This window comes from Cladophialophora carrionii, assembly GCF_000365165.1.
Source record: "Cladophialophora carrionii CBS 160.54 unplaced genomic scaffold supercont1.4, whole genome shotgun sequence".
Classification (NCBI taxonomy): Eukaryota; Fungi; Ascomycota; class Eurotiomycetes; order Chaetothyriales; family Herpotrichiellaceae; genus Cladophialophora; species Cladophialophora carrionii.
Window position 1 is genome coordinate 1,328,529 of NW_008481829.1, and position 27,807 is coordinate 1,356,335.

Genomic DNA, 27,807 nt, shown 5'->3' on the forward strand with positions numbered 1-27,807 from the left:
ATGTATTCCGGCGGTGCAACCGGCACTCACACTCCTCGATCCTCCCAGAACCTCCGACCTCTCATCCTGACACATGGCTCGCTCGAATACTCATTTCTGATACCCACCGGCCTGCACTTCCAGGCGTCACAGCTAAAAGATGCGTTCATCACCTCTCTCCCTGCACCTACAGACGAATTGGCTCAGGATGATGAGCCCTCGTCAAACGCCGAACTGGTCGCCCGTTACATTGGCTTCATTGCCGCTGAAGTTGATGAGGACGAGGAGGCCGCCGGCTTTGTTGAGGTGCTCAAAGTGGCTTTGAACGAGTTCGAGCGAGCATTTATGCACGCCAACGACGTACATGCCTTGGCTGCAACCCTCCCCGGGATCACGGCGAAGAAGAACCTGGTGGTTCAATGCTACTACGCTGGCCGCGCCGCTGTGGCACGACCCATCAAACCGCACGACTCGGCATTGCTGAGGGCTGCTGATGACGAGGAGGCCAACATTTTCACGGTCTTTGGTGGCCAGGGCAACATTGAAGAATATTTTGAAGAGCTGCGCGAGGTCTACACCACATATCCGTCCTTTACCAAGGATTTGGTCGAGTCTTCGGCCGAACTGCTGCAAACCCTGGCCAGAAGCCCGAAAGCAGACAAATTTTACACCAAGGGTCTCGACATTCTCAGCTGGTTGGCAGACCGAGAAACCCAGCCGGATACGGAGTACCTAGTGTCTGCACCTGTTAGCTTGCCCTTGATCGGGCTCGTCCAGCTCGCTCATTATCAAGTGACCTGCAAAGTGCTAGGCAAGACCCCTGGCGAGGTCAACGAGCGCTTCAATGGCACCACAGGTCATTCGCAGGGCGTCGTCACCGCCGCGGCCATTGCCACTGCCACATCGTGGGAGAGTTTTGCAAAGGCGGCCCGAGAAGCCATCACCATGCTCTTCTGGATCGGTATGCGCAGTCAGCAAGCCTATCCTCGCACGAGCCTGGCCCCTTCAATCTTGCAGGATTCTCTCGAGGCTGGCGAGGGTGCTCCGACGCCCATGCTCTCTGTCCGCGACCTGTCTAAGAAACAGCTCCAAGAACATATCGAAGCCACCAACGAGCACTTGCCCAAAGACCGGCACATTGCCATTTCTCTGGTCAACAGTGCTCGCAACTTCGTCATCACTGGCGCTCCAATCTCTTTACATGGTCTCAACCTCCGCCTGCGAAAGGTTAAGGCTCCCACCGGCCTCGACCAGAATCGTATTCCCTTTACCGAGCGCAAAGTACGCTTTGTGAATCGATTCCTTCCAATCACTGCTCCTTTCCATAGCCCTCTGTTGAGTGAGGCCTACAAACTCATTCTTGAAGATCTCAGCGACCTCAAGATTCCTGCTTCGCGCCTGACCATTCCAGTCTACGACACCAACACCGGCGAGGACCTCCGCGCCCAGCAAGATAAAGACGTGGTCCCAGACCTCGTGCGCATGATCACCCAAGATCCTGTTCATTGGGAACAAGCCACTGTCTTCGAGGGCGCCACTCACATTGTTGATTTTGGCCCTGGAGGCATCTCCGGCCTGGGTGTCCTTACCAACCGAAACAAAGATGGCACAGGTGTTCGGGTCATTTTGGCTGGCGCTATGGACGGTACCAATCCTGAGGTCGGGTACAAGCCAGAGCTCTTTGACCGCGACGAAGAACATGCCGTTAAGTACGCAACAAACTGGGTCAAGGAGCATGGCCCGAGACTTGTCAAGACTTCAGTGGGCCAGACGTATGTCGATACCAAGATGTCACGCTTACTGGGAGTTCCACCTCTAATGGTTGCTGGCATGACCCCCTGCACAGTCCCCTGGGATTTTGTTGCTGCAACCATGAACGCTGGTTACCACATCGAATTGGCAGGCGGTGGCTACTACAATGCCAAACAGATGACTGAAGCGCTTAACAAGATTGAAAAGGCTATTCCTCCTGGGCGAGGCATTACTGTCAACTTGATCTATGTCAATCCTCGTGCCATGGGCTGGCAGATTCCACTGCTTGCTCAGCTACGTGCCGACGGCGTCCCGATTGAGGGTCTGACCATCGGCGCAGGCGTGCCGTCGATCGAAGTTGCCCAAGAATACATTGATACGCTCGGTATCAAGCACATCGCTTTCAAGCCGGGCTCCATGGATGCCATCCAATCGGTCATCAACATTGCAAAGGCGAATCCGACTTTCCCTGTAATTCTGCAGTGGACCGGTGGCCGTGGTGGCGGTCATCACTCTTTCGAAGACTTCCATCAACCAGTCATCCAAATGTACGGCCGTATCAGGAAATGCCAGAATATTATCCTCGTGGCAGGCAGTGGATTTGGCGGCTCAGACGATACGTACCCGTATCTGACTGGTACCTGGTCTCGCAAGTTCGGCTATCCTCCAATGCCGTTCGACGGCGTGTTGTTTGGTAGCCGAATGATGACCGCGAAGGAAGCTCACACCTCTACCAATGCAAAGAAGGCCATTGCTGAAGCTGAGGGCGTCGATGACAGCGAGTGGGAGAAGACCTACAAGGGGCCCACGGGAGGTGTCATCACTGTCCGATCTGAGATGGGCGAGCCGATTCACAAGCTCGCCACTCGAGGTGTGAAGTTTTGGGCCGAGATGGATCAGAAGATCTTCAGCCTCGACAAGAAGAAGCGGGTCGCGGAGCTTAAGAAGCAGCGCGACTACATCATCAAGAAGCTGAACGATGACTTCCAGAAGGTCTGGTTTGGCAAGAACTCCGCAGGTGAAACAGTTGACCTCGAGGATATGACCTACGCCGAAGTCGTTCGACGGATGGTTGAGCTCATGTACGTCAAGCATCAATCTCGCTGGATTGAAGTCACTCTTCGCAACCTCACGGTCGACTTCATCCGACGTGTCGAAGAACGGTTCACCGTTGGCTCCGGCAAGCCATCTCTTATTCAGAGCTATGCGGAGCTCGAAGATCCATTCCCAGTCGTGGACAAGGTTCTCGCCGCCTACCCTGCTGCAGAGACTCAGTTGATCAACGCACAAGATGTCCAACATTTCCTGCTGCTGTGCCAACGTCGCGGCCAGAAGCCAGTGCCATTCGTGCCTTCTTTGGACGAGAATTTCGAGTTCTGGTTCAAGAAGGATTCTCTCTGGCAGTCCGAGGATCTGGATGCTGTTGTTGGTCAAGATGTTGGCAGAACTTGCATCCTGCAGGGGCCTATGGCTGTCAAGTACTCGACCAAGGTTGATGAGCCTATCAAAGACATACTGGACGGAATCCATCAAGATCACATCAAGGGTCTCGTGCAGGATTTCTACGGCGGTCGCGAATCCGCCGTACCTGTCATCGAGTACTTCGGCGGGAAGATCATTAGTTCCCCAGAAAGTGTTGTCGAGCTTGACGGTGTCACCGTCATTCCGGACGGCTCTCGAACTACCTACAGGCTGTCGTCATCACCGTCCGCCACTCTGCCGGACGTCGACGCCTGGATTCAACTTCTTGCCGGGAAGAACTACTCATGGCGCCATGCATTCTTCACAGCCGATGTCTTCGTTCAAGGTGCTCGGTATCAAAACAACCCCATCAAGCGCATCCTAGCCCCCACTCGAGGCATGACTGTCGAAATTGCCCATCCCAAGGATCCTTACAAGACCACAATTGTGGTCAAGGAGCCTGGTCAGTCCGGCAAGCTGGTCAAGACTCTCGACATCAGTCTCTCTGGCAAGAATGAGATCTTGATGAACATGTGGGAGGAGAGGACGGCCGAAGGTGAAGCGGTTGCATTGCCGTTCCAATTTATTTACCACCCCGAGACTGGCTATGCGCCAATCCACGAGGTCATGGATGGCCGCAACGATCGCATCAAAGAGTTCTACTACCGTATTTGGTTTGGCGAGAAGACAGTGCCATTTGACACACCCACCACCAATGTCTTCGATGGCGGCAAAGCAACCATTGTCACTCAAGACGTTGCCGACTTCGTTCACGCAGTCGGTAACACAGGCGAGGCCTTCGTCGACCGGCCTGGCAAGGAAGTGTTTGCTCCCATGGACTTTGCCATCGTCGTGGGCTGGAAGGCGATCACTAAACCTATCTTCCCCCGAGCGATTGATGGTGATCTGCTCAAGCTTGTTCATTTGTCTAATGGCTACCGCATGCTTCCTGGAGCTGAGCCTCTGAAAGTCGGCGACGAGCTTCACACCTCTGCCCGTATCAACGCGGTACTCAACCAAGACTCCGGCAAGATGGTCGAGGTTTGCGGCACCATCACTCGCAGAGGACAACCGGTGATGGAAGTGACAAGCCAGTTCCTTTACAGAGGCACGTACACGGACTTTGAGAATACCTTCCAACGCAGACAGGAGACGCCCATGCAGGTCACCCTCGCAACTTCCAAAGACATTGCAGTTCTCCGTTCAAAGGAGTGGTTCCATCTCGACGAGCCGGATATTGACCTGCTCGGACAGACACTGACCTTCCGTCTTTCGAGCTTGGTCCGCTTCAAGAACAAGACTGTTTTCTCCAATGTGGAGACTGTTGGCCAAGTCGAACTTGAATTGCCGACCAAGGAAATCATTCAAGTCGCATCGGTCGAATATGAAGCGGGTGTCTCCCACGGAAACCCCGTTATCGATTACTTGGAGAGACACGGTCAAACCATTGATCAGCCCGTCAACTTTGAGAACGCTATCCCACTGAGCGGCAAGACCCCCTTGTCCCTGAAGGCTCCAGCTTCGAACGAGACATATGCGCGTGTCTCTGGCGACTACAATCCTATCCACGTGTCTCGCATCTTTGCAAGCTATGCCAATCTGCCGGGCACCATCACGCACGGCATGTACTCCAGCGCCGCTGTCCGAAGCTTGGTGGAGACATGGGCCGCAGAAAACAACATTGGACGTGTTCGCAGCTACCATGTGTCACTCGTCGGCATGGTTCTGCCCAATGACGACCTCGAAGTCAAGCTTGAACACGTTGGCATGGTTGCTGGTCGCAAGATCATCAAGATCGAGACCACCAACAAGGAAACCGGCGACAAAGTCCTGCTCGCTGAAGCGGAAGTCGAGCAGCCCGTCTCCTCTTATGTCTTCACTGGCCAAGGTTCTCAGGAACAGGGCATGGGTATGGATCTGTACGCTCGGAGCGCTGTTGCCAAAGAGGTGTGGGATCGGGCCGACCGTCATTTCATGGACAACTATGGTCTGTCCATCATCAACATCGTCAAGAACAATCCCAAAGAGCTCACCATTCATTTTGGGGGACCTCGTGGAAAGGCCATCCGTCAGAACTACATGGCTATGACCTTCGAGTCCATCAATGCTGACGGCACTGTCAAATCCGAGAAGATCTTCAAGGAGATTAATGAGAACACCAACTCGTACACCTATCGTTCGCCGACTGGTTTGCTGTCGGCCACTCAATTCACGCAGCCGGCGTTGACTCTGATGGAGAAGGCCGCTTTTGAAGACATGCGGTCCAAGGGCCTCGTTCAGCGCGACAGCAGCTTCGCCGGACATTCTCTGGGAGAGTACTCTGCCCTCGCTTCCATCGCCGAGGTCATGCCCATCGAGAGCTTGGTGTCAGTGGTGTTCTATCGTGGCTTGACCATGCAGGTGGCTGTCGAGCGTGATGAGCAAGGCCGCAGCAACTACTCGATGTGCGCGGTCAACCCGAGCCGGATCTCCAAAACATTCAACGAACAAGCCTTGCAGTACGTTGTGGAGAATATTGCGGAAACCACAGGCTGGCTGGTGGAGATCGTCAACTACAACGTCGCCAACATGCAATACGTGTGCGCTGGTGACTTGCGGGCTCTCGACTGCATGACGAATGTGCTCAATGTGCTCAAGATGCAAAAGATTGACATCCAGGCATTGATGCAACAGATGTCACTGGACGACGTCAAAGCCCACCTCGTGGAGATCATTGGCGAATGCCGCAAGAAAACGGAGGCCAAGCCGCAACCGATCGAACTCGAGCGCGGCTTTGCTGTCATTCCTCTCAAGGGCATCGACGTGCCTTTCCACAGCACCTTCTTGCGCTCTGGCGTCAAGCCGTTCCGGTCGTTCCTGTTGAAGAAGATCAACAAGACCAGCATCGATCCGGCCAAACTCATTGGCAAGTACATTCCGAATGTCACTGCCAAACCGTTTGAGATTTCGAAGGAGTACTTTGAGGAGGTCTACCGGCTGACCAACTCGCCTCGCCTGGCGAAGATCCTGGAGGATTGGGAATCGTACGAGAATGCCACCGATCCCGGCATCCGACGTCTCTCTTCTACCGTGGCATAAGATGGTATCATGGCGGCAACAGGGGATGGTTTCCAAGAGGAGTGGGTTTAGCAAACCGTGGGCGTTATGGGATCTTGAGCTTAGCGTTGGCCAGCATGGTTCGAGAAATTGGTAGCTTTAGATTTCAGTTTTTGTGTACGGATAGTGGCGACGGCACCACATGGTGACTATCTGCGCTGGGATAGTGAAGCGGCAATTCATTCTTTCAGACCAAATTGCTTTTGTTCCTTAGTCCTGCAGTCGGTGTCCTGCCTCATAAGGCCTGATGAAGCGAGATTCGAGACACGTTCTCGGTCTTTGTGGCGGATGCAGAGCCTCGCTCGGTAAGCTGTTAAATTTACGCGATGTGACTTATCTCCCCGAGGCGTTCAATGAATCAGTTCGTGTGCGGCAATCTGGCAGACTCGAGAACCACGTGCGTTGGATGCGACTCGATAGTCGTGGACTCGAATCATGTTTCTTTATGGCCCCCTGTCCTCATCGGTGTAAGGCTTGATGTGCGCATGAGGCTTGATATGACATTCATCTCCACAACCCACGGTTCAGCTACTGCATCTTCGACAGCTACAAGGTTGAGATATTTGGTGCGGTGGAGGGAGTAGAGAACAGTGACTCCTAGGGACCGAAACTCGAGACGTCTGAGAAGCGACAGCGCGTGTTGTGATTAGGCAGAGCACACAGTTCGCAATCAATTGTGCGTATCCAATAATTCGCCTGTTCTCTCGTCTGATGATCCTTCTCTCCTCCACCCATGGCGCCCCATTTCCACCCAACGCCTTCCTTCTTCTCACAGGGCCTGACGGCGTCTCCTACAGTATCCACCGCTCAGCGGACCGGGACTGAGCGAGCCAGCGAGCCAGCGAGCCAGGGCAGCGACTTCGGCCAGCTTCCCTCCCACCCAACATCTTTCTTCCCTTGTCCTATTCCCCCGTCTGTATCTGCCACTAATGCACGCTCAGACGTATCACGCAACGTGCTCGACGCCTTCCTCGCTCGCCGTTCCATCCCTGCTACCGTTCTCGTGCCTGGAATTGGCTGTGTGCAGCCATCGCAATCACTGACGATGCTGGCCTGAGCACTCGGTGTGGCAACACCACATCTACGAACGGGAAGGCTGCTATGGCAGTCGGTTGCGCCTGCGCTTCTTTACCCACGGTAGGATCGTGATCTTGTGTACTGCTGTTGCTTCTTCTGTCCCGCTCGCGTGTGCTTGCTGCGTCTCCTCCCAGTGCCTCAAATTGTGTGTCCAGAGCCAGACAACCCTAAGAGGCGTGCAGAATGACTTGACCGACACCAATTCTCGTGTAGCATCAAGGGGAGATGGACATGTCTTCGCTCGTTCGAGCGGGTAAGGCTCGAGCTCATGTCTGGTTGCTCTGATTCTAATCCCGTCTACAGTCATCGCAGCTTTCGAAAATGCCACCAAATTGGTTCAGCGCATTCGCGAACAACGAGCAAGCAGCGACGGCCTACTCTTGCCCGACGAAGGCGCCCAAAGCCTCCTAGAATCACTTGCGTTAGGACCTATGATCGTTCGCGGCCACTATGAGCACGAGCTCAAGCGGTTCGGAGAAGCCTATGCATGTGGAGATATACAAGCACGAGATCGAATGAAGGACGTCTTGATCAACCTACAGATGTCCTTGATCATAAATCTCAAGACGGTCTACATGGACGGGATTGAGATGGACCTCCCTGTGCTACAGGCCACATCCGACGACTGTCGCGTGAACGCTGGAGTGTGTCTGGGTCAGTTGTCGCGGCGCTTGTCGGGCGCGGCGAAGGCACAGGCGTATTATCCGCAACCATCGCCATACTCGTCGGGCGCTTCTGGGCTTATACCTCCCCGATCGCCCTCTCTGGGATATTCGAGCAGCCGCAGCACTTACTCTTCAGCAGCCTTCCAAGCTCCTCGAACGCCCGACGCCATGACGGAACACTTCGGTCGGCTGCATATGTCACCGTCGTGCTTCAGCCCAACATTCGAGGAGGGCAAGATGCGCGACGATCGCGAAACGTCCATGGGCTCCGACGCTTCGCAGGACCGGCATTTCCGTCCTCAATCCGCTGCCATGCGTTGGCCTACTGTGGAGATCCAGATGCTCGCACCCACCGTCGACGAGTACAGGATTGAAGAGAGCGACGATCGGCGCATGCGTAGGAGGTCGTCTCAAGCCCTGGCAATAGAGGACAACATCCTGCTGATGTTCCCCAAACCTGGAGGACAACCCATTCTGACGCCTCCAACTCCTGCACTCGACACCGACCGGGACTCGTACGTGTCTTCCGGGCAAAATAGCCAGATAGATTCCTCCCCAGACCTAACCAGAGCCTTGACTGGTCAGCGGAGTCGAAAGCCAAGAGAACGATCCGGCAGGGATCAGTATGGTGATCGGGTGGTAAGAGGAGACGGTCGGCAGTTTAGCAACAGCACGGTCTACGACCTGTACCTACCGAGATCCCCAGAAAGACAAGATTCGATGTCCTATTCTTCCAGGTCTCAGGGGTCGAGCCAGAACTCTCTACACCTGCTAGAAAACAGCAGACCTCGGCGACGAGAACCCCAGTCTAATTCACTCAAGGTGTCCAAACGAGCTGCCCGAGAGTTCATTCGACGGCCGGTCAGCACACAAACTGATGACCGGCCAGCGACAAGAGAACTGCCTTTGCGACCTTCGAAGTGCGTCCCTATACCGGTTGACCCATCTCGGACTCGGCCACCTCGCACTCCACCGCCGACCGGCCCTCTACCGAAAGTACCGTCACTGCCTCACGAAGCCGTCTCTGAAAGTCACGCCTTACCTACATCCGTCCCGCCATCCGATCAAGCCCGATCAATCCACACAACATCTTCTACAGTTGCCTCTCTCCCCGTCATGCCTCTCACGGATACCGGACCACTCACCCTCCCCACCGACAAAAACCTTCGAGGATTCTGCAAGGGGGCGTTCCGACTCCAAGCTGGCCTGGAGCGCAAAGCATTCACCATCAACAACAGACCTCTGGGCCTCTCTGGCATGAGCTCCTACTGGCGGTGCGAGAAATGCAACTTTGAAGGCCACGTGCACCAAAGGGTCAACACGTCCGGCGACAAGAAGAAAAGGGGCAAGCCAGAAAAGATGTTCGATCCGAGAGTGCGCGTCTCTGAAGCTGGCGGGATCCGATACCGCTGGGCCTTCCTCGCACGGTGCCACGTCTCCCTCAAAGGCACCATCTCGCTGGACACGCCCAAGGACGGCAGCTTCGGCAGCTTCGGATGCATCTTCTGCTGTGCCGAAGGCGAGAATCGTGGCTGGCTGGATATGTCAAACGCTGCAGGCGTTTTGGGTGGTCCAGGTACTGGGTCGGATCTGAGCATCAGGTCCGGATCCGGGCGGGCGGCGAACACGGGCGCCAACATGGCCGTCATCGCCGGAGCGCAGGCGACGCCGATCTTTGGAGGCGTGGCGAGCTTCATGCAGCATCTCGAGCGTGTGCATCGACCGCAGGATGGGTGGCCGAACGCAGAGATGGCTGGTCGGTTCCGCGTCGTGGTAGGGCGGGTGGCCAGACCGGAGGAGCAGGGGTGGGAGGTTAATTTTGTGCCGGGTTGAGGTGGGCCAAGATGAGTTTGATCTTTGACAAAGTACGTGATGAGATGTAGTTTGTCGACAGTCGGAGTAAAGTGGTAGGGTATGCGAAGGTCCGATCTCTTGTAGCGGCGCAGTCATTGTATAGACGGCCGGACTGCACCGACACAGGAAGGGAAGCCTTCTTTTCGCCATCTAGCACCATTCAATCTTGACAAGGAGGGGAGCCCAGCTCAGCTCAGCTCAACTCAGCTCAGCTCAGCTCAGTGCCTGTACAGGACCGTGTCCATCCGAACGTGTACAGGACTTTTGGCTCAGCATCTATACATATATATATAGTATATACAGTGATGAAGTAGACTGTCTAAACAAGCTAGGGAGTCGGGATTGTACTGGTTATGGTACTGGTACTGGTACTGGTACTGGTCCCCGTGGTTCATATCCTCCACACACGGAGTGTTATGTCGTATCATATCGTATCGTATTCTATGTCACACCTACGCAGACACAAGTCAGCTACTGTAGAGTGAGTGCAGGATGAGGCGGCCGGGAAGTGCATCATGGTGCTTCTTCATTAGACGCGCTAATCAATGAAAATGGATTTTAATTCTCGGTCGAGTTGGACGTGGTGTAGATATAGATATAGAAATAGATATAGAAATGGATATAAAAGGGGGGATGCCCCCCTGAGGAGTTATCTACATCACTTACATTAGTTACATTGGTTATATAACGTATATTTACTTCCTCATTAATACTTACTGTCTATATATATATTGAACTGGGGGTAAGGCTTCATTACCAACGAGTATCCCTTTCTACAACGGCAGGCACTACCTCTCTCACACTCAACCGCCCTACATCTTAAGGAAACGTTGCGATGTCTGGAGCTGAGTAGTGTGTATTGTCTGTCCGTGCATGTCCTCTCTATAAACTATCGGAAGCAAAAGGACAAAACACAAGAAACGGAGCGCAGCCTTGCACTAAGCTTCCACTAATCAGAACGCTGGGTTGCTTCTCTATATATATATGTATAGGGAAACGGCAGCCTTACCAACCACAACCTCATCAGCCCTATTGAAAGATACATAGCATTTCTCTCCCTCTCTCTCGCTCTCTCCCTCTCTCTCGCGCTCTCCCTCTCTTTACCTCTCTCTCTACCGCTCCCTCTCCCTCTCTAGCCCTTCTTCTGCAAGCTCTCATCCACGCCCACCTCGACGGTCTTCACATTCTCCACATTCTCCTTCGGCCTCGCGATGGGAACGACGACATTCTCCAATCGCCAGTCCATCCCCGGGTACGAATCGCTCATGACTACGAGATCGACCTGGACTTGCTGGCCCTGCTGGCCCTCTTGGCCGTCCCCTTCCTTGATACCCGTAGAGCAGTCCGCGACAACCGGGATCTTCAGCCTGACTGTCGCATTTCCGATCGCCTTGCTCTGACTTCCTTGTTTTGTGGTCGACCAGTTTGCGCGCTTGAGCGCCAGGATGTCGGCCCCGTGATTTTTCGCGGATCCAGAACCAGACGCACGGGAGAGAGCTACCACGAAGTAGCCTTCGGTCTGCGGCTTCGGGAATCTCGGCGCGTAGATGCGTGCTTCGTGATTCAACAGCCGGTTCGCCCTCTTCATGGTCAGTTGCAGATTGTCCGTATCTCCACTCGCCGTGAGGGTGAGGTCGGGAAGTGCGTTGGTCGCATTGACGAAAGCCGCACGAGCACCTGGGGCCTTGATCCCCAGAACGTGCATCAAGCCGTCCATGGTCTTGACGCCGTGTCTGTTCGCCAGGACGGTGGTCGTCACGAGATCGCTCGGGACTTTGCCTTCAAGTTTGGGATCCAACACCTCGTGCACGCCCGGCAAGATACTTAGCGGATAGTCCTCGGGCCATCTGGCCGACTTGAGGCATTGCAGAAGACGCACCATTTGTGCCACGGCGTCGAGGCGATTGAGTTCCGTCATGACGTCCACGCCGGCCTGGATGATCCGGATGCCTTGATCGAGCACGGAGATCTGGTCGCCGACGTAATCCGAGATGGGGAGGTCGATGCGCGACATGAACGCTTGGATGAGGAGGAATGCTTTGACGTGCGGGTCCCACATGGGAAGGTTGTCCATCAAGCCGACGGCGTCCAGGGGCAGATTCTTGGCCAGCTCGGCGTTGATGAGGTCCTCGTTGTGTCGGACGGGGAGGTCGTCGAATTCGGTGGCGAGACTGACCCACGCGAGCGCGTCCCCGAACGTCGTGGCCCTTGTCTTCCGTGCCTTGGACAAGAATTTCCGAATCGTCAAGTGGCTGAGGTAGTAGTAGGACATGATCTTGCCAAAGGGCGTGCTGTCGACGTCGCCGTTGTTGTGGACCGAGACACAGTCGCTTTCTGCTAGATCGTCCAGTGACTTATCTACCAGGGTGATCATGTAGTCCGCGGCGGCTTGTCGCGCGGCCAGTTGGCTCTCCTGCTGCTCTTCCGACGAGATCTCAAGCCCGTAGTAGGTGGGATTCTTGTGCAAACGGCGAAAGAAGAACGTCCAGGTCAGGTAGTCCAGAGCATCTTGCTTGGTGGTGATGACTCCGGCCGAGACTTCGGCGCCCAAATGGTTGTCGAGGACCTTATGTAGAGAGCTTTCCACCGGGAAGCCCGTGTGTAGAAAGTGCTTGTAAAAGGCCTTTTTGGCGTCCTGCGTGAAGATCCGGGCAATACCAGAGGTGTCGAACTGGGGTCGTCCAGCTCGTCCGAGCATCTGAAGCACGTCCGTCAAGTCCATGTCCTTGTATCCCTCAATCTTGGCGTCGAAGAACTGGGTGCCCTTGACGACGACGAGATGAGCAGGTAGATTGACGCCCCATGCGAGCGTCGACGTGGCGACAAGGATCTGGATCTTGTTTGCTGCGAAGAGCTGTTCAGAAAGAGTTCGATCAGACTCGACGAGCCCAGCATGATGTAGTCCGATGCCGAAGCTTAGGGCTTCTTTCAGCGCAGTGTCTTTGACAGCGGAAAGGGTAGCTTGGAGGTCATCTTCACTGTCGAAATGCAAGAAGCGTCTCGGGTTCTCTTCCATGCCGCAGAAGTTGATCAAATCTTTGGCCGTCAGACGGGTCTGCCTTCTCGACGCCACGAAGACAATGACGGGCTTGTCTGGACTGTGGGTCTTGATGGCTAAGAATGTCGGACGGTTCATGCTTTGCATCAGTGGGCAGAACCCCCTCTGCTCGGGAAATCCATCAATGTATATCTCTAGGGGCACGGGACGCACACTGTGGCGGAAGTTGAATAGTCCCTGGTTGTTTCCTGGTTTGACACCGAGCCAATTGCCTAGGTCGGTTGCGTTGGCGCAAGCAGTGGACATTCCTAGCAGACGAATCGAGCCACTCTCTGCTTGCGAAGCGATATAGTTCATTCGTGACACGATGATCTCGAGAATGGGACCACGATCTCCACCGAGTAGATGGATCTCGTCGATTATCACAAGCGACACTTGCCGGACATAGGATCTTGTTTGCCATGACCTAGAAATACCATCCCACTTCTCAGGCGTTGTGATGATGATATCAGCGTCTCGGATCGTTCGCGTATCCGGGGTATTGTCGCCGGTCAACTCGACGAGCTTCAGTCCCATAGGACCGACCAGTCGCTTGCGCCAGTCTTGCACTCTTTCCCGAACAAGCGCTTTCATTGGCGCAATATAGACAACTTTGCTTCCAGGCCGCTCGCGGAATGCCCACCACATGGCCAACTCGGCAGCGACTGTCTTGCCTGAGCCGGTTGGCGAGCCCAGAAGAACATTGTTTGAGGTGTGGTAAAGCGTGTGAAAGATCTGGGTCTGCATTGGGTTGAAGAACTGGAACCGCTGACCATAAAGCTCTTCTAATGCCGGGTTCTTCAGGGCCGAGATAGGCAGTGGTTGTAGGTCCAGGAGGTCGGTGTACACACTCTCCGTATCCGGCCGGATCAGATGTTGAAAAGAGACAGGGTGTACGGTTTCTGCACCTAGCCAGCGATCCGATATGACCTTGATGTAGATTTGCGACGGTAGCGGATCGGCAAGGGGGATGGTGAAGTTCAGTTCGTGGCTGTCATGCATCTTCCTTCGACTGAGGATGAAGTATTCATGATGGTAGATCTCCGATGTCTCCGAGTTCTCGACCCAAACCCAGTAAGCCTCAGATGTCCCGTGGTGGCGGTCATTCCAGTTGAACTCGGGATAAAGGAACAGCCGCATACGGAGCACATCGCGATTGAGTGGAGCACACTCTGCCTCTACCGACATGGTTGGGAAATTGTCAAGGAGTTTGGTGATCGTGGTCCCCATTTTCTGGTTCCTAACTAGATTTCCGATCTCGGCTGGTTCCATTTCCCGGAGGCTCTCAATGTTCGACGAAGGTGCCTTGTCGTCCAGGTTCTTCAAGACCGGAAGCGGGAGATCGAATTGATGGAAGGGATGCTGGTACGGCCAGATCTGCTTCTCAATGGCTTTGCACATGGAAAGCAGAACCTCGCATTGATAACCCCAACCACGATTCATGGCAATCATGAATAATGCTCGACAGATTCGAGCGGCGTTCTGGGCCACATAGGCCGAATCGGACACGAGGGCAAAGTCGTCCAACCTCGCTCGAGAAATGTATGACTGTAGCAGGATATTGACTTTTGCATGATTCTCGATGAGCTTTTGCTCTTTCTCATTGTCTTCCTTGGAGCCTGTCGACACGGCTTTTCGCTCCTCGACTTCGCACGCAGTAGCCTCTACTTTCAAACGGTGTAGTTCTTGGGCCTCGTTCTCCCTAGACTGGATGTTGTCGAATTCGCTGCTCATACTGATCATCTTGAGGACATCAGACTCGGTTGCCTGGGGACGCATCATAGTGTTGAAGATTTCAATACTGCTGTGTAGCACGTAATACTGACTCGCTATGCGGCCGACATCCTTCGCTCGAAGCTCTTCTGTCTTCTCGTTGAAGATGATCATTTGGCTTCTATGCAGTGTCCTAGCCGCGTCAATAATAAGCTTGCGACGGCGTTGTCCCAGCTGGGGGTCATCCTGGTACTCATTCCAATCTATGCCATAGGCTTGTGGATCTCGCCTCATTCGAACGAAAAGATAGGAGTAGCCCAGCCAGGTGACACCCTCCTGTACAGAAGTCACTGTGCCTAGGCTGATCTCAGCATTGAGGTTGTCAACAAGCTTCTTCGAAAACTTTGATTCAATTGGTTGTTGTTGAGTGACGGCGGATAGGTAGTGCTGGATTTTGTCATGAGTCGTACAAATATAGCCGACGCCGCTATCTTGAAATTGAGGTCGCCCGGCACGACCAAAGATCTGCAGGACGTCGAGAATCCCCACGTCCACAAACTTGCCAACGTCGGCGCTGTAGAGCTGCGTGCCTTTGATAATGACGGCAGCTGCCGGCAAGTTGACACCCCAAGCCAGTGTCGCTGTGCAGCAGAGAACCCTGATGGCACCTTCAGAGAAGATGCGCTCGACGAAATTTCTGTCCGATCTTGCCATGCCAGCATTGTGACAGCCGAAGCCCTTCGGAACTATTTCTCGCAATTCTCGACCCCGGGTCGTCTTTAAATCTGCCAATGCCTTGACAAAGGCAGGGTTGTTAGGCTCGGGCAGGAAGAGATCCGGGCACCCGTCCTCGACGGCCAACTGGTTGAGCGTCCTAGCGGCCAAAACTGTGTCTTTCCTTGAGTGTACAAACACCATGACTTGCTTGTCCTGGTGCAGAAGCTCTTTGATCTTCTCAAAAGTCACCTGATCGAGATTGTCGCGGGACGTCTTGCTCCCAGGCTTGCCTTTGATGCCGACGAAGTGCTGTTCGAGAGGTACCGGACGGAACGAGGCATCAAAGTAGAACAACCCAGTCATCCGGTTGACCTTGAGAAAGTCCGAAACATCAATGTAGTTCGGAAGGGTGGCCGACAAGCCTACGATCCGAATGAGCGATTGCGTACTCTCCACCTGTCGCTCAGTCCTGGCAACCAGAGACTCAATGACGGCACCGCGCTCGTCGTGTAGCATGTGGACTTCATCTATGATAAGAAGACGCACTTTTTGAACGAGCTCCGTATCGCCTGTGCTCTTGCGAGTGACGACATCCCACTTCTCTGGGGTGGTCACGATGATCTGAGTGGCGGCAATCTCTCGTTTGGTCAGTTGCATATCGCCAGTATACTCCCGGACTTGAACGCCCAGCCACGCCAGTCGCTTCCCCAGTTTCTCTGTCACCTCTGCTGCAAGCGCTTTCATTGGAGCGACGTAGACGATCTTGAAGTCGTCCGCCATGACGACGAAGTCCGTGGCAGTGGGTTCCTCGATTGGATTAGGGAAAACATTCTTCGAGATCGTGTGCAGGACGGTGAGCATGGCCGCGTCCGTCTTACCAGCACCGGTGGGAGCACAAATCAGCATATTCTCGGAAGTGGTGTATGCCACGGGGTAAAGAAGGCTCTGCATGCGATTGAGGCTCTTGTACCCCTTGAAGGTACGCTGGCACAGACCATCCATCTCAGAAATGTTGACCAGCTTCTGCCCGGCGGCGAGAGAACCGACTTTGGTGGCAGGGATGGAGTATTCTTCATACTTTGGATGATCGTGGTGAGTGCTACCGACGGGCAGAGCAAACTTCTTGCCAGACACATCCAGTCTGTTGCCGGCTGCAGCAGAGCTAGATTTGTACACGTATGGATACTGGGGTCCGGATCGGTCAAACGTTGGGGCAAGGGCGGCGTGTTTGTGTTCATAGTCCTGTCGCCTTAGGCTTGCTTCTCGCTCTTGACGGGTCTCGAGACCTTCGAAGAGTCCATCCGTCTGGCGAGTTGAGGCTGTTGAGGCTGTCACAACCTCTTTGCGATGAGAAATGAGCTCAATGACAAAGTCCAAGTCATCGTACCCAATGATGTCGGCAAGGGACATCTGCAATTCATCGTCAGAACTGTCTGAGACCAGAAGAGCGGTGATTTGCTGCTCCAGATCCGAGGCATCCATGCCCGATCTCGAACGAGCAAAGGCAGCACATCTCGATCGCAGCCATGCCTTGTCAAAGACACCGTCAGTGACTAGATCTGAAGTTGTAAGGCCGTTCCTGGAGTCGTCAAAATAATCGCTAGGAGGGGTATCGTGCCCAGCGCTCTCGACGTCCCAAATATCATCGTCCAGGTCCTCACTCAGATCTTCGTCGATGTCCAGATCCGCACCGTACATTTGTGAGGCGTCGTTGTGAGGCGGCAACTTCAAGTCGGCGATTGCCTGCCTCATTGCCCTCATTTGAGCAAGCCATTGTGTCTCGGATTGAAAAGTTGTCTCAGACATGTTCAGGCCAGCTCAATAGGCAGAGGAAGAAGCCTTCTAGTAGCGCCGCTCTTGTGACCCTGGCAAGTGCAGACACGAGGTTGAAGCGAAGGAGAATTTGTGTGAGCCCGCTCTGGTGAAAGTGCATGACTCTTACAAACCCCTCGACTCGCAACGAGCCGGATTTTGGGGGCCGCCGCAAGGCACTGGATTTGATTGGCCTAGGGAAGGCAGCCGCCTAACGCTTTCCGTTGGGCGGGCTGCTTGAAGCCGGGGGACGCTGGCAACGCGTTAACGAGGCGGCGGCGGATTAAACCAGGGCTGCCAGGGACACCTGTTCAGCGCTTCCCAGGCCGGACAGCCCACCAAGCCCAGCCCACCAACCCCGTGACGTCCCCAGACTCCAAGCAGGCACTCGTGAATTCGATGTTGTATCTTTCCTCCTCAAGCACACTTGTTACCTTTTCCTGTGCTATAGAACCTGTCTCAATCCATCTCCTCACCACCACGCACGACGGGATACTCACACCCCTACAACTCTGCAGAGAAGCCCTTGGCTGCATTATCTGTCCACGACTCCCCGCCACAGTCCCAGCACACCGCCAATATGAAGATCTTCTACATCGGAGTAAGCGACGCAACGAACCCACGGATATCTGTTGAGTCCCCCCTCTGACGCCAGCCTCTCCAGGTCCTCCGAAATGAGTCTGTCCCTGCCGTCGAACTCGCCGTCGAACGAGACCTCTCGTCATTTTCCCGCTTCACACGAGACAGGTAGGTCGACCTGCCTTTCCTGACAACCCGCCCAGCCTTCCCTGTCTAACAAAATTTACGTTATGTTACAGCTACGGCGAGTTCATGAGCGTGTTTGCCAAAACCGTCGCCGAACGCACCCGGCCAGGCGTGCGCCAGGACATCGAAGAGAAATCCTACACGTTCCACGCGTACGGCTCGTCCCTGGGCGTCTGCGGCATCATCATATCCGACGCCGAGTACCCCGCCCTCGTGGCGCACCAGCTCCTTTCCAAGATCGTCGACGAGTATACATCGCAGAACCCTCGCAGTTCGTATTCCTCGAATCCCCCGCAGACCCGGCCGTACGCCCAGCTGAAGGAGTACATCACCAAGTACCAGGATCCGGGACAGGCGGACAGTATCATGAAGGTGCAGCGGGAGTTGGACGAGACGAAGATCGTGTTGCACAAGACGATCGAAAGCGTCCTGGAGAGAGGCGAGAAGATTGACAGTCTGGTGGCCAAGAGTGACGGGCTGAGCGCGCAGAGTAAGATGTTCTACCAGCAGGCCAAGAAGCAGAACAGTTGTTGTGTGGTGATGTGACGGAGAGAGAAACCGACGGGAGCGGGAGTCTGGCTTGTCCTGCGAATAGGTCATTGCCGACAGAGCGGTGTTTCTGCACACATTGATTGCGACAGGCGCAGCCATTGCATCGGATTTGCCACGTGACGTCCTGGCTGTGGAATTAATGGATCTGGCGACGCAAGAAGAGCAGGCGTTGAGGCGTTTACATCATAGGGAATCACGGAGCCACAGGAAGAGCAAGAGCCGAGCACAAAGAGTTTTGCACATCATGTCTACCCTCCAAGTGACCTTTGAGATGCGTGTCCTGGCCCCGAGAATGCTTGTTGATCTGTGGACGACGTGATGCACAAATCGCAACATCTTCACCATCATGCGTGGCAACTCACAGCCCGCCTTCAGCTTCATCTCTTGCTGGCCAATTTCTCAAGTCCCTCACCTTCCACCCTCATGCCAACCCACTCCTCCATTCTTTGCGCACCGATACTCCCACCCTGGTAGAAGTCAATACTCGGCGTGTTCCACTTCAACACATTCCACTCCAGCCTCTTGCAATTCAACCGTTGGCATTCCCGTGCCAGCGCCTGGATCAAGGCCGTCCCAAACCCTGTCCCCCGATATGTCGGCCGAACGAAGAGATCTTCCAGGAATATCCCGGGCCGGGACTGCCACGTGCTGTAGTTGTGGAAGTACAGCGCTAGGCCCGCGATCTCTTCCCTGCCGTTTGACGAGGGCACGGGACTGATAAGGAGGGTTTTGGCGTAGCCTTCCGTGAAGCCTTTGTCCAGGTCGGTGGGGTCGACGGGGAACGAGAGCGAGGAGAGGAGGGACTCTTCGGTCGCAAGGACCTCGTGGAGGGCTTTCTCGTACGATGCGAGTTCCTGGATAAGCTGGAGGATTACCGGAACGTCCCGTTGGGTCGCGTAGCGGATTTTGTAGGTGGACGTTTCGAGTTCAGCCATTGTGAGGATGTGGAGGTAAACGGAACGACGAGTGGTTGGGAGACTGGCGGAGTAGGAATGCAATGTGCCGCAGGTGTTTACCTCCCCTGGATGAGCAGAGAGACTACTGGCGAGGAGGGTTTCGTATGTAGGCTTTCGTGCTTGCGAGTCGACCCGAAAATGGAGTGGAGGGCTAAGGACGAATTTGGTCCGCCAGCTGTTCCTTGACAAAAGAATGTGTCTGTAAACGTTCGGACCCGCCAAAATTTATATGCGACAGCAGCAAGGTAAAGACAGTGCGCAAGAGGTAGAAACCTTTCGAGTCGACAGCGTCGGTGGCAGGGCGCGCATCCGGAATTTGAAGCGGAGTCAACAACGCGGAGCAATTATCATGAGTTCGGCTTACAAGGCTCGAATCGGATTCCTGCAGCTCCCCATCCCACTGTCCGCCTACCCAGGTGACAGTTCCTCTCGAAAGTTCCAAACGGCCACACACAGGTAATGGTGGTCGTAGGACGCTATTCCAAACTCCAGTCGCTGACCAATTTCAAAGATGCCAATAGTTGGACACGGTCGTGACAGTCGTAAATTTCACAGCTGCATCCTCTTCTTCTCTGGACTCCTACTCCGTGATCGATGTTCCTTGCTTGGGCTTCGGCTGTACTCCAGCTGCTGCTGACCGCCAAAGCCTCCGTCACCCTGCCATCCCACATAACGCGGCTGTGTCAATGGCGTAGAGGGCGGCAGCGGAAACGGACCGGGATGTTGAGGGTGCATATATGAGGCTGAAGGTGGTCGATACATAGCTGCATAGTGACTTTCCTGCTGTCGGCGGTACAACGAGAATGTCGCATTGTTGACCACCAATCCCACCACAACGAATGTGATGGTGAAGATCATCGTCTTCAGGCTGATGGGCTCGACGAAGCTGTTGAAGATCTCGGCGAATGTGTGCGCGCTCAGCCTCGCTCGTTTGACTGCGCTGGGGTCACGGTTCATGCATAACTCCCAATTGCTGCACACAACCTCCAGTGCGGGTAGACGGGTGTCGGCACCACAACGGTTCTCGATGTAGTTCTTGGAGCATTGGGCCATTTCCGCCAGCACTTCGGCCATGGTATCTTCGCTTGCTCGATCCACGTCAGCTTGGATCGTAGCATAAAACGACCAGAACATGTATAAGCACCCGCTCAGGATTGCGGCGTTGAAGAAGACCTGGAGATATTTCGCGATGATGGAGGGCGCGTCAGGATAGGTATGGAGGAAGGTGAACAGCCCAGTAATCCATCCCACTTCTTCCACGCCTTTCCTCCTCGGTGTTGGCTCAGTCGGACTCGGGGTGCTCTCATCGTCACTCTCATCCAGGGAGCCATTCCTGTTCAGGATCAAGGATCGGTCAAACTTCTGGGCGCGCCGCCGCTTCTTGTGTACCCGTCGCGCAATCGCATCGCTGTTGGGCTTCCTGATCTCGCCTCGCCCGGGGCTTGCAGCAAATTTGCCAAAAAGACCAGACAACGAACTCCGCTTCTTCTCCGGTTTCGCAGGACTGCTCGTGAACTCAACTGGCAAGGGGGGTAATGGTTTCGCGTCGGGCGTCTCATCGTTGTCTGTCTGTCCTAACGGAGACGAGTTATCCGGAGGTGACGAGAAATCAATGTCGAAGGGTTTTCGGGGCGTTGTAAACGATGGTGTGCGGAACGCCGCTGGTTGAGGCGACGATGCTGGGGCGTCGGAGAAGAAGAACGGCTGGTTGTTGGGTTCGCGGAGGGCGGGAAATGAGGTTTTCTGGGGTGACATGAAGTCGGTATGCGTGCCTGCAAGCGTCAGCACCAGCAGAGTTGACGGATTATTGTTTGCAAAACATACGTTTCTTCGCCTGCATGTCGATCATACGTCGGTGAAAGGGAGAAGTGGGATCAACGGGGCCATGACCTTGCCATTCGAAATCCATTGGACTCTCCGTTCCTCGGAAGGCCATGTTGAGGGCAGAAGCCGCACGTAAGATGGGGAGAATCGCTGGGTATCGATCATGCCAGACCCGCGATCATTCACTCATGGCAGAGGAAGGCGAACGACACTGAACAGGGACTGCCAAGGAAAAGTAAACAAAACCTGCCGCGCATGATTCGCCTTCGTTTGACACGCCGAAAACGTCTCCCACCTTCGCTCAAAGGCACACAAGACACTCCGCCCGTCGTCCATCCTTCATCCTGCGAGGCTAGCCGGGCGCGATGCAGTCGTGTACATAGTAGGCCTGGACATCTCTACTATTGCACTTCGCCCTTGTAGCCTGGCTCCGGTCACGTGCACTGCAGCGCGCACTATTTAGTTACATCGTTGCGCCGGATCTTGTAGTCCATGGTAGTCGATAGTAATCTTCAGATACACTCCAACATTTCGTTGCTTTCCTGCCTTTAAAGGCTGGGGGAAAGTGCCGGTGTGGGTTAGGGATCGGTGGTGTATATATGTGGGTGTGTGGCCGTTGGCGCAAGATTCGGCGGGGCACGTTTTGTTCAATTTACTGTGTATGCATCCGGGTCTCTGACAGCTTCCCTCCACGTCATATGCACCCCCCGTACTCCTTGCTCTCGACGAACCCATGGCTCGAGAAAAGTCAGAAGAAGCGCAGTGGTGGTACGAGGCAGTCTACTCTGCGGTTCAACAGATCCCTTACGGCAAAGTCACCAGCTACGGACATATCGCGCTTCTGCTCGACTTCCCTAAACGAGCGAGGCAAGTCGGCGTGTGTCTGAAGCACTTGCCAACATTTGACCCTGCGAATCCAGATCAATACGTCTTCCACGATCAAAATGTGCCGTGGCAGAGGGTGGTCAACTCCAAAGGTGGAATCAGTCCGCGCGGGGATGATGGTGCAGCTGTGAACCGACAGGCAGAGCGCCTGCGAGCGGAAGGAGTCGAAGTCAACGAGGCCAGGGGTATCGAAGAGGTGACTGTCGATTTCGGTGTCTACGGCTGGTTTCCTGATCATCTACCCGATGAGGACAGTGACAATGACACACAAAGCGACCGTGACGCGTAAGATGATGTCCGAGGTCGTATGCATCCAAACACGCGCACGATACTTTTGAGCAGACGACATCCTTAGGGGAGGCGTATGGCCAACAGAATGCTTATTGTCTAAGCGCACTCGACGGACACTGGCTGGGAGACGAGCTGGAGCTTTCCAGAGCGCACTTCATAAATGCTCGTGGCTATACCATCACACGGGAACGCCCAATACACCCAAGAGATCCCCTTATTTGCCATTGGGATGAATACTGGAAGGAATATGCGAAACTAGTCGAGATCCGTTGATGACGGCTATTGGAGAGCGAGATGGGCTGATCCAAGCCTCCTACGATGACCTCAAGCACTTTACCGGAACCTTTACAAATTCCTCCAGAGTTGAGACTGTGTTCATCCCAGGGGGGGCCGCATTGCCTGTAATTGAGTTATTGAGGTCCTGGATGGTAGTCGAGATGCTTCGGGTTCGCCATCGAATGTGCAACTAGCGCAACGTTGGCCTCGACGTCTCCGTATCAGTCATAAGCAGGCAACGTCCCACGCTCCGACATGATTGCACCGCCCGCTACAACGTATGAGGCTGGAAATATGGGGTTAGTCGCTGCAGCACTCGCAGTCTCTTCTCAGCGAGGAGGGGGCGAGACTGGACAAGCGTACTCCGTGCATGCTTCATGCATCCAAGGTGAAGGAGTTCTCATCTGAGTCTTCGTCTCAGCACTGCATTATGATTTCCTTCGGCTGCCTACATCCTCGTATTCTGTGTTAGAACACGTTGATCCCATCAGCATCTATGGCCATGTTCGACAAGCGAGCAACGCCCTTCTTCCTGGTGCAACTGGAAACTTGGCTTGCATCATGCTGTGGCATTTGCTACCATGAATACGCCTGGAAAGTGCAGTCGTTCTAGATCCCTGAGTACGACGACCTCAACCGCATCTTGATCGAGTACCGTACTCGTATGCTGTTTGCGCCAAGTGGAGGAACAGGTTCGACCTGCCTCAGGGACGGAATTTTGGCAGGCTGTGACACATCAGCTGCAAGGCTTCTGACAACGAGCTAGAGTTGAGTCATCGTCGGCGAGCAGGGCACCGAGATCAGGGCACGCAGAGGACGTCATGAAGTCGACGATCATCGTCAACGCCCTTGCCGTTACGGAGGGCCTTCTTTGTCAACATGGAAAGAAGTCTCAAAGACTTGGAACGTGGCAGAGGAACCGACGAGGAACAAGTGGCTGAGGCAGAGGCATCACATGGCGCTCCCCAACCCGGGAAATGAGGTCATATTCTTGTGTTGCTGATCTTGTTTACGAGTACCGGCCGTGCCTGTCCATTCCAGTGCAGACTCGTATGAGTAGTTGTCCAGCAGCATGGCTCATGTACGGACATGGTACTCCGCATCCTCCCGCGCGCTGGAATGAAACAGTCATACATCACTCCTCTGCTGGCGGAGTGCAACTCCCATACCTCCCGAGGCTCAGGCAGCCCCCTGCAAGACGAGTGAGGGGCAGTAAGCACAAGTGCGGCGTGACTGTTCGCTTGGCTGCTGAGCTCGGAAGCCTGGCAGTCCGTAACTCAGAGCTTCCCTTGTTGGCGCCCCTGCGTGCCTTGATCTCCCGGTCGCAAGCCACAAGATGACTTGCTTTGGGTCTCGAATCGCTGATTGTGATCGGATTTAGCAGCGTGGGTGACGCCGATAGTGGTGTCGCCTGGGCCAATCACCCGCTTGTTCCTCGCCCGCGTGCGATCATCCCGCACTGGCAGCGTCGCGCTTGTGGCTCGCATGCATGCGTGGTGCATGATCCCCTCTATCAGGCTATCAGCCGGCAGCGCCTCCACCTCATCTCAACGAGTCAACAACACATGCCCTTGGCGCCGTGGTTGAGGAGTCAGGACTCCAGCATTGGTGACCGTCCGTGCCATCCCAATCAACCCGGTGCCCGCTTTCGGTACTGTCCGCCATCACCACAAGCTCGGGTTGTGTTGGGTTGGGGCCACGCGTGTGACACACCATGAGTCCCCCTTCTCCCTCGTCATCCTCACTGCGGCTTCACCCGACCTTCATATAGGACTCTCCCGTAGCCCGGCTATCTGTCTGCTCTGCTCTGCCTTTCACCCTGCCACAGCTCTGCTGTGATTTCTGAATCTCTTTGTTCCAACCTGATAACCCGCCCTGTCACTTTGTCCTGTGCGAACACTCTCCTTTGTTCCTTCCTCTTCTACGACTGTCCGCACCTGCACGCGTCATTCGTTGGCAACCTACACCCACTTCCAGGACTAGCTGCTCGTCCAGCTTACAGACTCCATCAACCCTACCACATCCCTCATCACATATTCCCATTTACTTTCCAACACGTACCTCTCCCAGCTATCCATCGAGCCTTGCTTTACCATCATGTCTGCCCTGCTCGCCAACGACCTCCGCAGCGAAGCCAAACCATACCTCCGTGAGAAGACCAACAACAAGAAGTGGGCAAGAGGAGGCCATGAGCCTTCAGACCATCATTGCCACAAGCATACCCAGCATGAGGACAACTGCCGCAGATGCCTCGGCAGACCAAATCGACGAGACCAGGATCGACGGATCGGCAAAGGCGAAGCCAAGTACAGACACGACCTTCAGAACAAGTCCGTAAGCCAGGCTGCAACACTCGCTCGCAAGGCTTTTCGCAATGAGGTCGTCGACGCTATGGACGGCCCGTTGGCTCATGTCTCCGACACGTCGGAGGAAGAGGAGGTCCCAGACGCGTCCGACGCCCCCCTACCCGTGGAAGCAGATTTCATGTACAGCTACGATCATGCAACGGGTCCTCGGACTGGTCGTGACATCCTGAGTCAGGCCATCGCCCAGGCCGTCCAGCGATTCGAAAACAAGGAGACGGAGCAGCTCATCACCAAGGAATACGACGTGGTCGACGACAAAGAGAAGGCCGAAGCTTCTAGCGATGAGGACAACGACTACGAATTCGTCGACTATGCTCACTTGACCTGAGCAGCGAAACACCGGGAACTGGTCCTGAGATTGTGATTCACCTTGGACTCGGCGTTGTTGGCTGGCTTGTCACCCTTTGTAATGATCGAGCAACACCGCAACTGAGATGCGAGTGCTTTTCATGTTTTCATTTCGTCGAGATACCCCAAGAATTCATTAGGGAAGCGAAGCTGTATCAACACACTATCATCACGGGAACGGCACGGCGCTTCTTGAGGATATGAATGACCTTGGAGGCTACCTGAGATTGACAATTGATGGTCGGCGTTGGAGTCATCACAGATGGCTGCTCAATAGCATGGGTTATGTCCTAGAAATTCAATATCGACAATTACAAAGCCCGAGTGAGATCGTACCCGTTGCATGTGACGCGTTGGTCAACAATGACGTAGCCAGGCTGTAATCATGCAAACACGACAAACACGGCAAACATGAGTGGTGTCGCCGGTCCATCGCAGCCTTGCTAATTAATCCAGCGAAAGATTCGAAGGCGCCTCGCCGTACCGTCTGCGTACACGACAGATCCCCTAGTTGGCCTCCTCTCTTTCGTTTCTGCATCTTCTGCATGCCGCCACGACCATGCCCGGCGCCAATCTCGCCGCCTACCTGGCGAAGAACTACCTGACCGCCTCAAATGCCAAAGGCTCCTCCTCCTCCCATGACCGGACCACCTCACCCGACTTCCAAGACTCAGCGCGCCCGAAGAAGAAGCGGCGAAAGAACAAGGACTCGTCCAACTCGGGAGGCGGGCTCGTGATCGCGGACGACGATGAAGAGCTGTCTCTTTCACGACGAACAGCGGCCGCAGACGACGACGATGAGGACACTCCGACGTTCGACACGAACGTCAAGTCGGCCGAGTTTCGAAAAAAGAAAGGCGCCAGCGCGTGGAAGGTCGTGGCCCCGGGCACGGCCACGGGCACTCCGACTACAGGATCTACGGAATCACCACGCCAACCAAAAGAGGGCGGCGACGAAGGAGACTCGGCCGCCGCCGCAGAAGCGGACCGCATCCTCGCCGAGGCGGCTGAAGAATCGCGCCTCCGCCAACAGGGCATTGATGATGAGGATGCCCCTGCGATCGTCGAAGCGCCCGACGACACCACCACCACCACGACGGCACCAGCGCGCATGCAGTCTGGCGCCAAAGCCGGATTACAGACTGCCGCGGACACGGCCGCGCTGATCCGTCGCGAAGAGATGCAGGCCGAGGCCGAGGCCGCGGCCGAACTCGAGCGGTTGGAGAGGTCGAAACGGAAATCGAACTCGAACGCGAACGCGAAGAGATCAAAATACACGAAAGACACCGCCGCGTCATCGGAAGGACCAGAGGAGGAGGAAGAAACGATCTACAGGGACGCCACGGGGCGGCGCATCGACGTGAGTCTCAAGCGCGCCGAGGCACGCGCCGCGGAGCAGGAAAAGATGCGCGCGGAGAAGAAGGCCAAGGAGGACGCGATGGGCGAGGTCCAACGGCGCGAAAGGGACGAGAAGCGGAAACAGCTCGACGAGGCCAAGTTCTTGACCCTGGGGCGCGGCATCGATGACGAGGTCATGAATGACGAGTTGAGGGGCAAGATCCGCTGGGATGATCCCATGGCTGAGTATATGGCGCAGAAAAGGGCAGACGAGGCGGCGAAGGAGGATGCGGACGACGGGCCGCACAGAACGGGGTCGGCGCGACGAGGCGCAAAATCCCGCGGAGCCAGTGCCGTGGGCAGGAAGAAGGTGTATACCGGCCCGCCTGCCGCGCCGAATCGGTATGGTATCCTGCCTGGCTGGCGCTGGGACGGGGTCGATCGAAGTAACGGGTTTGAGAAGGAGTGGTTCCAGGCGCGGTCGAAAAAGGGCAGGATGGAGGAGTTGAGTTATCAGTGGCAGATGGATGAGTGAGTGGGTGAGTGGGTGAACGAGCGAGCGGGATGAGCGAGCGAGTCAATAGTGAATGATCAAATCAATGATTGTGCCATGTATTGATTACATTCTACTCGTGTGTTTCTATCTACCTCATCGCGTCGGTTGCGCGTCCCATGTCCGTGTTCACTCCCGGGCTACGAAATGTCTGGCATTAAATCTTCGGTGCCTCCTCAGTTGGCACGTGTACTAGGCTCTTACAGTACTTGCTCTACGACGGACGGATCATTTCAGGATACATCGGATACATTTGACCCTAATTGTAGCATTTCTGCACATAGTCCTCCACACCGATGTCTTAGACAACAGTCTCGTCGTATCTCCTACGCTTTCCTGATCCTACAACCTCTAGTACCGCAGAGGAGACGCCTCATCTTCTTCTCCCCCATCCGGGCACGCAGTCCTTTCCTTTGGTCACTCTGTACTTTTGGTCCACGAAACGGTCTCTGTACATGTATACGAACATACATCAGGTATGTAGAAGAGT

The 27,807-nt window shown here is 54.9% G+C and overlaps 9 protein-coding genes across 9 annotated transcripts; 6 read left to right on the forward strand and 3 right to left on the reverse strand.

The window, feature by feature from the left end:
* On the forward strand, positions 1-6,270 carry G647_05150 (uncharacterized protein; the record flags this gene model as incomplete). The annotated part of the gene is made up of 1 exon (XM_008729482.1): positions 1-6,270. One exon carries the CDS (start codon positions 1-3, stop codon positions 6,268-6,270), a length of 6,270 nt encoding a protein of 2,089 aa, XP_008727704.1.
* A 1,326-nt stretch (positions 6,271-7,596) lies between these two features.
* On the forward strand, positions 7,597-9,863 carry G647_05151 (uncharacterized protein; the record flags this gene model as incomplete). Its single annotated transcript, XM_008729483.1, has 2 exons — positions 7,597-7,618; positions 7,669-9,863. The coding sequence occupies 2 exons, from the start codon at positions 7,597-7,599 to the stop codon at positions 9,861-9,863; spliced, it is 2,217 nt and encodes a 738-aa protein (XP_008727705.1).
* A 1,153-nt stretch (positions 9,864-11,016) lies between these two features.
* Positions 11,017-17,157, reverse strand: G647_05152 (uncharacterized protein; the record flags this gene model as incomplete). The annotated part of the gene is made up of 1 exon (XM_008729484.1): positions 11,017-17,157. One exon carries the CDS (start codon positions 17,155-17,157, stop codon positions 11,017-11,019), a length of 6,141 nt encoding a protein of 2,046 aa, XP_008727706.1.
* A 586-nt stretch (positions 17,158-17,743) lies between these two features.
* On the forward strand, positions 17,744-18,474 carry G647_05153 (uncharacterized protein; the record flags this gene model as incomplete). Its single annotated transcript, XM_008729485.1, has 3 exons — positions 17,744-17,764; positions 17,828-17,910; positions 17,982-18,474. 3 exons carry the CDS (start codon positions 17,744-17,746, stop codon positions 18,472-18,474), a joined length of 597 nt encoding a protein of 198 aa, XP_008727707.1.
* Positions 18,475-18,857: 383 nt separating this feature from the next.
* On the reverse strand, positions 18,858-19,415 carry G647_05154 (uncharacterized protein; the record flags this gene model as incomplete). Its single annotated transcript, XM_008729486.1, has 1 exon — positions 18,858-19,415. One exon carries the CDS (start codon positions 19,413-19,415, stop codon positions 18,858-18,860), a length of 558 nt encoding a protein of 185 aa, XP_008727708.1.
* Positions 19,416-19,985: 570 nt separating this feature from the next.
* Positions 19,986-21,372, reverse strand: G647_05155 (uncharacterized protein; the record flags this gene model as incomplete). Its single annotated transcript, XM_008729487.1, has 2 exons — positions 19,986-21,208; positions 21,261-21,372. 2 exons carry the CDS (start codon positions 21,370-21,372, stop codon positions 19,986-19,988), a joined length of 1,335 nt encoding a protein of 444 aa, XP_008727709.1.
* A 621-nt stretch (positions 21,373-21,993) lies between these two features.
* On the forward strand, positions 21,994-22,434 carry G647_05156 (uncharacterized protein; the record flags this gene model as incomplete). The annotated part of the gene is made up of 1 exon (XM_008729488.1): positions 21,994-22,434. The coding sequence occupies one exon, from the start codon at positions 21,994-21,996 to the stop codon at positions 22,432-22,434; it is 441 nt and encodes a 146-aa protein (XP_008727710.1).
* Positions 22,435-24,809: 2,375 nt separating this feature from the next.
* G647_05157 (uncharacterized protein) lies at positions 24,810-25,406 on the forward strand (the record flags this gene model as incomplete). Its single annotated transcript, XM_008729489.1, has 1 exon — positions 24,810-25,406. The coding sequence occupies one exon, from the start codon at positions 24,810-24,812 to the stop codon at positions 25,404-25,406; it is 597 nt and encodes a 198-aa protein (XP_008727711.1).
* A 579-nt stretch (positions 25,407-25,985) lies between these two features.
* Positions 25,986-27,299, forward strand: G647_05158 (uncharacterized protein; the record flags this gene model as incomplete). The annotated part of the gene is made up of 1 exon (XM_008729490.1): positions 25,986-27,299. The coding sequence occupies one exon, from the start codon at positions 25,986-25,988 to the stop codon at positions 27,297-27,299; it is 1,314 nt and encodes a 437-aa protein (XP_008727712.1).
* Positions 27,300-27,807: the final 508 nt, after the last annotated feature.